Source organism: Osmia lignaria, chromosome 9, assembly GCF_051020975.1.
Source record: "Osmia lignaria lignaria isolate PbOS001 chromosome 9, iyOsmLign1, whole genome shotgun sequence".
In the NCBI taxonomy this organism is placed as follows: domain Eukaryota; kingdom Metazoa; phylum Arthropoda; class Insecta; order Hymenoptera; family Megachilidae; genus Osmia; species Osmia lignaria.
The window spans coordinates 3,494,442-3,506,187 of NC_135040.1; the positions used below are offsets into that span (position 1 = coordinate 3,494,442).

An 11,746-nucleotide genomic window follows, 5' to 3' on the forward strand; every position below is an offset into this window, starting at 1 on the left:
TTTAGAAAATTGATAATTAGAAAAATTAACAAAAAAATTTTTATGTGCCAACACTTATTATTTAATTATTGTAAAGTAGAGTTGATGATCAATTTAGAATAATTAAATTACCAATTTTCTTATTCTTTTGATTTTATTTTGAAGTTTTTATTATATTTTTATGAAAGTTGTAAAAATTTAATTTTGATTAGTATGTTATTAATTAGAATTATGAATGGATTGTGAAAGGTCTTCCATCATTTATACACTGCTGTATATCTGGTCATCTGTCGAAAGGCGTATAAAGATTCAGAATCATTCATAAATGCACTTCAATATTTTAAATGTTGAAAATGTTCACACTAGTATGCAAGATACCTTTCCAAGAATTTTAGAATGGATATCAAGGATTTATATAAAAAACTTGTACTCTATATATTTAACTGCGTGCATAAAATTTCATAATAAAATTTATCAAAATGCAATATCGTACAATTCTGTGCATTACATAAGTAACTTTCGCTTACGCAAATGTTACGTGTTTTCTTTAACTTTACAACACCTGCAAAATAAGATACAATCAAGTAAATTCCATATTCCTTAGAAAAATTATTGTTCCAACTCTTGAAGTACATCTATGCACTCTGTTAAAATAGATTCAATAACAAATTAAATGACGTGATTGATAAAAATTCAGACTTTGAACTGAAACAATAATTCATGTAAATTGTTCGCCTTCTACGTTAAGTGCAATTAAGGTTTTGTAGTGCGCACTTCTAAGAAAGCTATTTAATTCTTCTGTGTCTTTGATATGAAAACAAATTTATATTACACAAGATTCAATATCTGAACTTAATTTTCTAAATTAAAATTTAGCACTTAATTAATTACCTTCTTTAATTAAAATGCCTCATTTACTATTTTGCTATTTATTTGTAGAATTTCAATTGGCCTTTGTTTTCACTAAAATGAATCATCGAGTTTATATTCATTTGTTCCAATGTCCTCGCCAATTACACAAAAATCCTTTGTAAATGACAAACCTTTCTTCCGCGAACGAGCAGAAAACGCAATGTTCCTTATCATCCGACAGAAAATAAAGCAAGGAGAACATTGTATAGGAACGTTCCACAGAGCGAAATAGTTTTATTTTAATCAAGCTGGTTTCACGAGAAGGTAATCTCCCCCATGTTCCTCTCATATTATGTAAGCTCGATCGAAAATCCTGGCACAGAAACGCAACTCGGTTAATGGTTCTCTCAGATGTATAGTGGAGAGTGAAAGCGTAAGCATCGTTCGCGTGTTGCTGGAATTACGCCCCTCGTGTTCATCGAACGTGTTAGAAGCCGAGTAGATAATAAAAATTTTATTCGATTATTAACAGTGGTTGTTAGAATCAGAAATGCGATCAACCTTTGCTCTCTTTCTGTTCTTTATTTGCGGCAGTTTCGCCGCGGAATTCGGTGAGTAAATGGCACCTGAGGAAATTTATTTTTGGGGTAATTATGGTATTGAAAGAGACTATAATTGTTTATTACTATTTTTTTTTAATACAGTGTTGATATTGGGAAAGGTAAAGTGACGTACGTAAGTAGAATGTTGGTATGGTAATTATTAGAGCAATGAAGGTGAGTGGTATGTTGATATATTAATGAATAAGGCGAGGAATGCTGATGTGTTGATAGTTAAAATGATATTTCTGAGTAGAATGTTGATAGTTGAAATGGCCTAGGTGAGTAGAATGTGAACATAGTAATAATTAAGTTAAGTAGACTATTGATAAGAATGGCACCTAAGGAAATTTATTTTTGGGGTATTTATGGTGTTCATATGGTATTGAAAGGGACTATAATTATTTATTACTATTTTTTTTTAAATATAGTGTTGATAGTGGGAGAGGTAAAGGTGATGTGAAAGTATGTGAGTAGAATGTTGGTATGGTAATTATTAGAGCAATGAAAATGAGTGGTATGTTGATATATTAATGAATAAGGCGAGGAATGGTGATGTGTTGATAGTTAAAATGATAGTTAAAATGATAACATACTAATAATTAAGTTAACATTGCTGAGTAGACTATTGATATGTAACGTTAATGATTATGGTGAGTAGCCTGTTAATGAATTAAGAACCAAAGCAATGTAATTAAGTAGACTGTTGACAATGTTAATAACAGAGGTGGTGAGTATAATTAACTTTGTAAATATGCTCTGAATGTCTCCAATCTTTCACGTAACATCTTAGCATGTTACGCGATCGAAAGTTTCGACAGATTCTTGTCAAAATATTACCACGATATTCGGTAACGTTAACTTTCACCGTGTTCGACCCTAATTTATTTGCATCTCACCGAAATTTATCGAAAACATTTGCATAAATTAATCGAGGTTCATTGATACATAGCGATTGACGTATGTAACTCGAACAATGTAAAAGGATGGTGCAACGCAATAGAATGTGAATTATGCAAGCGAATAGTTCTCAAGGAATGCAAGAGGATGGTATAAAGAAAGAGACAGAAAGTTGCAGCATGTAATGTTAATTAATCGTCAAACTTGTTCATTTTCTCACTGTATATTCCCATACGCTGCAATGATGTAAAAAAAGGTACTGTTTCTAAAGAAATTGCGATTACTATGGAATGGGGTGATGATATTAATCAGCAAAAAACAAAGTAGACTGGTAAATTGGAATTTTTTAAAAATAAAAAAATTCATTTAATAATATGTGTTTTTACCATTAAGTGTTTTCAATAAAATACCACAAAAAGGTTTCCATAGCTCGAAGGCTTTTAAAAGTACGAATCCTTGAAACTTTCACAATCCTTACTTTTTTCAATATTTTGTATTCCAAAAAATAACATCAGAGATTAATAAATTATTTCTCTTTGTCTTTTCAGAGGATCATTTCAAGGATTGCCATCCAAACGTGCCAGGATTCGACTCCTGCATAAGAGAAGCATTAAACGCGATTCGACCGTACTTCAAAACAGGACTTCCAAAATATAATGTCCTGCCGTTTGATCCATTTTTCGCGAGGGAGGTGTCTGTGACAAGGGGAATGCCAAGTTTTGGCTTCACTATTACACTGAAAAACGTCACCGAGAGCGGATGGACTGCTAGCAAAGTGACGAAATTCGTTAGTGACTTGCCAAATTACAAGGTGATAGCTTTACTTCTTCTGTTTGTACAGATAATTAGGAACAATGATTCTTACAGCTATTGTGAATCTCGATTTTTTTAGACCTACCACCTTTGTTAAATTATTATTCAATTTCAGGTTGTATATACCCAGAGTTTCCCAGCAAAATTTCTGGCAGGTTCGTACGAATTTAAAGGAAACATGTTTGGCTCCAGTGTGAGCAACAAAGGGAAATTCACTTTGGCTCTTTGTAAGTAAGATTAAATATTAATTTATGCTTTAAATCCTTCCAAATCCTCTTACATCGCAAAATAGCAGTCCTTGCTTTAATCCTTTCATTTTGAATGTTTTGAATATTTTAATCCTTTCATTTCAGACGATCTCGTCCAGACAACCACCGTCACCAGAAGACCAGGTCAAAAAATAAAAGTCAGCGTGGACGTGCAAACGATTCGGGATCTGAAGCTTCACATAACAAATTTATTGTTCGGTCGACAAATTCTCGAGGATATCCTCGACAGGATAATAAACGAAGCCTGGCAACCAGGATTCGTGGTGACTAGACGTCTGATAAACGATCTCGTTTCTACCGGGTTCACAGAGATCTTTGGAAACGCATTTCGCAATTTTCCATTCGAGAAAATCATCAAACCAAAGCCCGATGCTAGTTAAAGAACGAGTTCATAATTATTTAAAGAAATAAGTTGGAAGATAGAAATTCACAGCAAATAGAGAAAACTATCTTCGATTATTTCGAATATATTTAGATTAGAATAATACATTTAGGAGATGGACTTCGCAAGGAACATCTTGTGATCTAAACAATCAAAGGAAACCAAGGAATTCTAATTTTTCATATTTTACAGCTGCACAGAGATAAGTGCATTCTGTGGTTAAACAATACTTATAAGTTTTCTCTCGGTAAAACTTTTCTTAGCCGTTAGTTCAATTACCTTTTCTTTGTCAGGCAATCTACGTTCAAGGATCCGTCGAGAGCTTGTCAGAATTGGCGATCTTCAGTTGTTACCGTAGGGAATACTAGCAGGGAACATAGGGCTTTCCTCTTCTCTTGTCAAGATAGCTGTTCGCCTTGAGAAGTTGACGGTCCCTGACCTCGCATTCTTATGGTGCACGCATCCTCAAGACGATTCTCATCGACTATTATCAATAATTTCCATTGAAACGAACGATGTATCTGAAGATAACGGAGCGTTCGAACAATTCCATCAGGAATCGTTAATGAATTCTTTACCCGTGTGAACGAAAGTAGTACGGTTCGATCCGCCTCATCGCGATCGATCATGACCGATTTCGATCGTCATCCTCTGTTACGGTGCTTATTAACGGTGCTTAACATTCTTTCCTCTAAGCACCACATCCGTCGCGTCTATGCTCTATGTTCCCTTAGTTGAAATTTTTATTAAAAATCGTTAATTAGTAATTTATTGATCAACGTTATAATTCATTATAATTTGTCAAATGATTATTTTAGAGAATATACCATAAAACAATTTATAGTATAATTGTAGATATAATAAGAAATGTAAGATACAGAGGTGCCAGATACCCGGAATTAACCCATTATCCGCCAATGTCCCATTTTTGGGACACATTTTCAAATTTTTTTCTTTTAAAAATTATTAGTTATTAAAAGAAAAAGATTATCTGCCAATGTCCTATTTTTCGGACACATTTTAAAATTGTTTTCTTTTAAAAATTAGTAAAGTTATTAAAAGAAAAAAACTATCCGCCAATGTCCCATTTTTGGAACACATTTTCAATTGTTTTTCTTTTAAAAATTATTAAAGTTATTAAAAGAAAAAAATTTGAAAATCTGTCCCAAAAATGGGACATTGGCGGATAATGGGTTAATAACAGCGATCTTGCACAGCAGTGCGCGCATTGAAATCATCGGAGTTCGTGTACCTTCGAATTCGGAGGCATTGAAATCACCGAGAGCGTTACTGTTTTACCGATAGAGATTCTAAGATATATTTTATCTTCTTTTTATCGACTCAGTTTATAAAACTTTCGTTACTCCTTTTTTTACTAAATAATTTGTACAACTTAAATTTGTAAAATAATTACGAATCTTTTTGTATTTAAAAAAAATACCAAACATTCTTAACATTGAACCCTTAAAAAGATTTCCTTAAAAATCGTAAACGAAATTCCTTATCCCGTCTCTGTTTACAAAACACCCTGGCACAATTGTCGAAAGAAGAAATTATATAATACGATGCTTTTGGAAAGTAATAGTAGCAGTGTCGAAGAAAGTCCTTGGGGTAGGGACAGTCAAGATCTGCCGTAGCTGGGATTCTATCCTGTCCTCGAACAGTGGAAGCCGAGGAAGGCATAGCGGGGGCAATGTCAAGGTGCTATAAGGCTTGGCTCATCCCTGTTCGTCGGTCATTCCACGCGGAGAAATTCGATCGAGTTGCTCGGTAACGTCGACAGAAATAGAATCAATCACGATGACCACTAGACTGATCGGTTTGTTATTGTGCTCGTGTTCGTTGTTAATTAATGTACAAGCAATCGGCAGGTACAGGGGTTTAGAGTTTTTGGAACCTTGCTCGAGGAGGGACCAAAATGTGGAGAGCTGTTTAGCGAGGTCGGTCAATGTCCTCACTGAACACTTCCGTCATGGTGAGATTCAAATCATTCCTTCTTCTTTTAATTAAACACTGCTTTTCAGCGCTGAATTTTTTCTTATTTGATAAACCGGTTAATTATTCATTAATCAAAAATTTCCAAAATTTTAACATAACACGTTACAAAATTTCTATTTTTCTATTCGTGAAGAAATCGTGGTCTCATTTTCGAAAAGTAAGAAAAGCAAGAAAGATACGGATGTCGAGAATAACAGATCTCTGAGAGCACGTGGTATCGTAGGGAAAAAAGGAAAAGAAAATTTTCTTATTTGATGAACCGGTTAATTAATCATTAATCAAAAATTTCCAAAATTTTAACATAACACGTTATAAAATTTCTATTTTCCTATTCGCGAAGAACTCGTGGTCTCATTTTCGAAAAGTAAGAAAAGCAAGAAAGATACGGATGTCGAGAATAACAGATCTCTGAGAGCACGTGGTGTCGTAGGGAAAAAAGGAAAAGAAAACGTTGGCGGTAAAGAAGCAGGTTATAACGGTGTATTCGAATGGTCACCCAGTGTCCTACATTCTTCTCCCTCTACAGACGTCATGGAAATAGGTTCGACGTGCTGACGTAGATTGAATAAAAGATCATTTAAATTCATTGTTAAATACTTTTTCACTGAACGGTATAAAGAAACATCATTTTTGATAAATAGGTCCCTCTCCTTTCACCTGTGCAAAGATAGTTCACCTGTGTTAAATGAACTTTATCTAAAAAAAAAGTGGAGGACTTTCTATGCGGGTGCTTGTAAAAGCATTTCAATTTGCATGCAATTGAAATGAACCATTTCAATTTTTTATCATAGGTTTACCTCAATTGGGCTACCCTGAAGTGGAGCCCATTATTTTGGACGAGCTCCACATATCTGTCGGGGGTGGACCGGAAGGATACAGAGCTCAATTCAAAAATATCACTGCTAGGGGTGTATCTTCCCTAAGAATAACTGGACTGAGGACCAGGATATCAGAGGACGAAGTTCAATTGCAATTAGCACTAAGTATACCGAAAATCAGAGCTGCTGCAAAATACAGATCCAGTGGGACTCTGCTTTTGGTGAAAGCCAGTGGGGCTGGAGATTATTGGGGCGAATATGGTAAGAATGGATGATTTCTTAATCCAGTGTCGCGTATTTTAACCCTCGAACGAGGAGAATCGGGTCAATCGTGACCCAGACCTACGAATACCATAGTGTATCATAGTAATGTCTTCGTTGAATGAAACTAGGTTACTGGAAGGATTAAAGTATCAATTAATGGGATTCGAAAGGCTGGGTATCGTGACTGTCGGCGGGCAAATTATAATTTGAAAGATAGTTGTAATAGAGAATCGTCCAGTGAAAAGGCGTCGAGTAAAAGTTGCCGACTTTCACCCGCCGACGCAATGCAAATTTGTATTTAGCTGAATTTTATACACATTTCGTTTCGTCGAATCGACGAAAATGTACTGGAAATTTCTGAAACTAATTAACGAGATAATACCCTGTCTCGATATTGTAAAAATTCGATCTGTCTTAAAGAGAACATGAAATTTCAAGGTTTGTCTTTATCCAGTTCACTTGTGAGAAACGTGTTGTTATTACCATGTGAATGGTACCATTGACCTGAAATCCATTTGCCTTGCAGAATGCAACCAGTTCGGTGCAGCTGCATCTCTCAGTGTCAAATGCATCAAGTGCATTTAAGCATTAATCTTTCTGAATCTCATCTTTCTTCGTTTGATTGTTCCATTTCTTTATAGAGAGTGTTAAGGCGAAGGTATTCATCAGGGCAAGACCATTCTCCTACCAAGGACGAGATTATTTAAGGTTGCAACAATTGAAAATGGACTTCAGTGTGCAGAATATCAAAATGGGCGTGGAAAATATCCGCGACAGCAACGCTATAATTAGTGAGTCAATTTCTCGAATAATTTCATTTCCGAGTGGCCAATCCTTTGGAATTCTTTGGAAATTTTTAAATAAATTATGCAAAGAATTCGTGAATTTAAAAAAAACAAAAAAAAAATTGGAGGATGGGCAGAAGTTTAACTGCTTCGAAGAAAAAACTTGGCCGATGTTTAAATTTAAATTTTCCTATTCTGAATTGAGAATTAAATACTTTTTTTTACCTCCTATTACTTTTGAAACTTCCTTCTCAATACGAGGAACTATCATATGGAAAAAAACATCTAAATTATTGAGAGATTCATGCAAATTGCAACATTATTAATGGAAGATTACACTACAGCTACTTTGAACAGTGAATGATTTAAAAGTGTAATTTACCAACGATTAAGTTTAATGACACTTCTTTTTTTTTCACATTTTCAGTCGCCGCACTGAATCTGTTCATTAACACAAACAGCCAGGAGTTGTTGAAAGAGATGAAACCGGATCTCCGAAGGAAATTAGTCCAAGTAATGTCGACCTTTGTTGAGAAGATTTTTGCTCAAGTACCATACGATGCATGGCTCACCGATTAAAACGAAGAAAATAATGTTCACCGTGTCGCTGTTAAACCGTTGCCTTGAAATCAAGGATGAAAAAATTTCATTTCCGTGAAGAAGAAAAATTCTTGCTCAGATAATGATTGAACGAAGGTTCGTTACGTGCAAAAATTCATTTATCCAATAATTAATTACTCGAATGAGCACGTTTAATTATCAGTGACGTAGGATAATTTGATATAATTTTGTTAAATGTGTGAAAATTTTCATGTAATTTACAGTATGTAGTATTATTATTAATACGTCAAGTGTTCTTTTTCTTTAATTTGTTATTTTAGTGTTATGGATGTAAAGTGTCACGTTGAATGTATGCTTTAAATTATTGCACGTATATATTGTTAAATTATACTATTTAATGTTTTTAAGAGTACTTATGGATAATTGTATCATTATGACTAATTGAAGAGTGCAAATGGAGGAAGTTATAATTGTTATTGCTTAGATTTTTAACTGTTTCAAAAAAGTATCATTTTGAATGATTATAGCTTTTTTATTTCCACTTTTCAATTTATAACTGTTGAATAATAGTTTATATTGGCGTTTAAAAATTATGTTATATACTATGTATGTACCACTTTTTAATTTTTTTTACGTATTTATCATAGGAAAGAATAAATATTATAAATATTATGAAATAAAATGTGAAATTCTTTCTCTAAATACCTTCTGTGCCTTGGCATTCGTAAAAGATGAATTAAACATTTCAATTGGTACATACCATAGGAAAATACACCCATCATTTATGAATTATTCATTGAAAAAGTTATTTTAATATAATCTGATCCAGAAACATCTTTAAGGGCAGTATATTTGAAAAATATTGAATAGCAATAAAGCACGTGATCATTTAAAACTTAATTATCCATTAATCATTAGAGTTGAGTATATAATAAGGAAACATTCTAAGATTTATAAGAAAGCGGAAACTATAACGAAAGAAAATTGAATAAATTTCTGCAATTCTATTTCGAAATCAATGAATAGAGTTCTGATGTTCAAGACCTTTGATGTTCTAAAAATTGTGTTCTCCTTTATATTAATATTATTCGAATACTTGCATCGCAAATGTTTTCTGCTTATTCCAAAAAATAAATTATTCATATCGCAATTCTTCCAACAGGTTATCAATAGAATACACGATCGATTGATTCAACGTTAATTCCTAATTACCTTTAACAAGAAATATGACTAGGAAATTAGACTGGAAGGAAAACCCCTCTAAATAGAAGCAGCATGAAGAATAATTAATCATCTAGTGGCTTGAAATTTCCGGAGACTTCAAGATGATTTCAATTGTCTGATGTTTGATATGTTTGGACTGAATAATTCACGAAAATGATGGATCATATAATCTAATTGCTATTGCATAATAATACAAAAGAATTAGACGAACTTTGCATCTATCATTAGAAAATTAATTTTATTTCACGATATAATTGAGTTTCTCTCAAAATTCTTGTTAAATAATTTTTCCAGCTTGGAAACAGGAACAGGTGTAATTTCATTGATTTCCAAGAAACTTTTAATTATTCAAAGCACTGCTATAATTTTAGGAGGGAAACATTAAAATATCAATTATTTAATTAGCAAACTTGCACCATCAATTTCTAATTATTAACACAGACTTTTAATTAAAGCCTAACATAACTGGAAGGTTAATTAGAGGTTTCAATTAATATTGGAAAATTTAATTCAGTAAAATAATTTTACTGGAAATTTTTCATCAGCTTGTCATTCCAGTTTCGTAAGGAACAAAAGTTCATACTTTAATATTTCATTTTACTGGAATCGTGTAAACAAGAGGGAACATTAAACGTGACTCGATTTCCAATTTTTAATATTAACTTCTCAGACTGATTCCGTTATGCTTTCGTTTCGCAAACGTTACACAATCTGTTGTTGTTTCTTAAAAATTATTCTAACAGTTTATCATAATAAAATATTATGTTTAATTCTGAATATAGAAAATTCTTTATTGTCTTCAATATGGGATTGCACGATCTTCTATGGTCCTGTACTAATTATGATAATTAAATAAATTCACAGTACTTCGAAAATTAATTTAATTATCACATTTCCATAGCTACTTGTATTTTCAAAAATTACAAGCGAGCGAGATACACGTGATTCCAGAAAAAGCTACCGACGTATCATTACAGGAGCTCGGATTTATTTTCTTAAGGAAGCTGGGTCAGTTTTAAGTACACTGTTTGAAGTACGTATAAACAACATTCTTGTTAATCCAATAAAAACATATTCAATAATTCATGCTTCGAAACACATGGTTCAGAACACTGGTATTCCTTGAATTTATTTTTCACTCGTCGTTCAATTTAAACCAAACGCTTTTTATATCCTGCTCCCGACAATTTCTATTTAAATAAAAAATATTAAAAAGGTTTCATTCTATATTTTTTCTATATTATTTCCCCTATCACAGATTCGTCTCTTTCAACGCGATGAATTTTAACAGAAAAGGTCGAGGAGGTCGTAAGAATCGCGACATCATCGCGGTGATGCATTCAAAGAAGCGAATCGCGTTTTAAAGCTGGAAGAATCATCTTGATTCTAATATTCCAACCGCGTATTGTCTCTTTTTTCCAAGAAAAAACACGAGCAGCCGCACGAAAAACCAGCCAACGTTTCGGTGGCTTCGTCGAAGGACAGGGTCAAGGTACCGAAATTCTTTCCGTTTCATTAATTTACCTGTTTACGACTTCCACGACGGTTTTTTGAAATATTCTAACGGTATCGTTTTACTGACAATTAATTTGTTAATTTAAAGTGTGATAAAAGGTGAACGAAAGGGGGTTAATTTAAATCCTTTAAGAAACCCACCCCGATATAATTAGTTTCTGCAAAATTAATTTTTTTCCATTTCCATGAAACATAGTATAATTTTTAATATAATCAGCGACCAGTGTGTAAATTTCAGTTACTCTGAAACACGTTTAAGTATAAATTTCAGTTACTCTGAAACACGTTTAAGTATAAATTTCCATTTAAAGGTACTATTTTGGATAGAAACATCTACGGTCAATGAACGTAAAACGTGTCATGGATCACGTACTGGAGATACTCAAAATTCCTCTTAAGTCGTCCCTGTATTCGCACGTAACAATGCTCAATTAAAATACCCCTTAACCGATTAATAAACAAATTTTCTTTTTCAAACTTTCCATCAACAGAAGAAATTATGTTGCAAATAATACGTTCTTTCTTATATTCGAAAATTGATTGATTAACATTTAAGGAAATTTTATAATCTCTGCGGGTATGCAAATGGAATAATCAAGTGGAAAAAATTCATAACTTATTCATACAATTGACCATTCACAATATACCTCAAAGAAGACGAAATTCAAATTGTACAAATAATTTTAACGAAATGTAATATTGAGTGTTACTCGAATCGGTGCTTAATATCAGAAAGCACCGTGAAACGTCCAATTAACGAGTAAGTACGTCATCGTTGTGTGCTCAA

The 11,746-nt window shown here is 33.1% G+C and overlaps 2 protein-coding genes across 2 annotated transcripts; both read left to right on the plus strand.

Moving 5' to 3' along the window:
* The first annotated feature begins 1,220 nt into the window (after positions 1-1,220).
* Jhbp16 (Juvenile hormone binding protein 16) lies at positions 1,221-5,203 on the plus strand. Its single transcript, XM_034330513.2, has 4 exons — positions 1,221-1,442; positions 2,879-3,141; positions 3,259-3,370; positions 3,497-5,203. Exons 1-4 carry the CDS (start codon positions 1,382-1,384, stop codon positions 3,790-3,792), a joined length of 732 nt encoding a protein of 243 aa, XP_034186404.1. The 5' UTR covers positions 1,221-1,381; the 3' UTR covers positions 3,793-5,203.
* A 305-nt stretch (positions 5,204-5,508) lies between these two features.
* Jhbp2 (Juvenile hormone binding protein 2) lies at positions 5,509-8,796 on the plus strand. The gene is made up of 4 exons (XM_034330405.2): positions 5,509-5,769; positions 6,584-6,871; positions 7,516-7,665; positions 8,087-8,796. The coding sequence occupies exons 1-4, from the start codon at positions 5,595-5,597 to the stop codon at positions 8,236-8,238; spliced, it is 765 nt and encodes a 254-aa protein (XP_034186296.1). The 5' UTR covers positions 5,509-5,594; the 3' UTR covers positions 8,239-8,796.
* Positions 8,797-11,746: the final 2,950 nt, after the last annotated feature.

Coding starts and splice junctions, on each gene's coding strand:
- Jhbp2 (XM_034330405.2), top strand. CDS start 5,595: ATGACCACTAGACTGATCGGTTTGTTATTGTGCTCGTGTTCGTTGTTA. Junction 5,770..6,583: donor CACTGAACACTTCCGTCATG/GTGAGATTCAAA, acceptor TTTTTATCATAG/GTTTACCTCAATTGGGCTAC. Junction 6,872..7,515: donor AGATTATTGGGGCGAATATG/GTAAGAATGGAT, acceptor ATTTCTTTATAG/AGAGTGTTAAGGCGAAGGTA.
- Jhbp16 (XM_034330513.2), top strand. CDS start 1,382: ATGCGATCAACCTTTGCTCTCTTTCTGTTCTTTATTTGCGGCAGTTTC. Junction 1,443..2,878: donor CAGTTTCGCCGCGGAATTCG/GTGAGTAAATGG, acceptor TTGTCTTTTCAG/AGGATCATTTCAAGGATTGC. Junction 3,371..3,496: donor GAAATTCACTTTGGCTCTTT/GTAAGTAAGATT, acceptor CTTTCATTTCAG/ACGATCTCGTCCAGACAACC.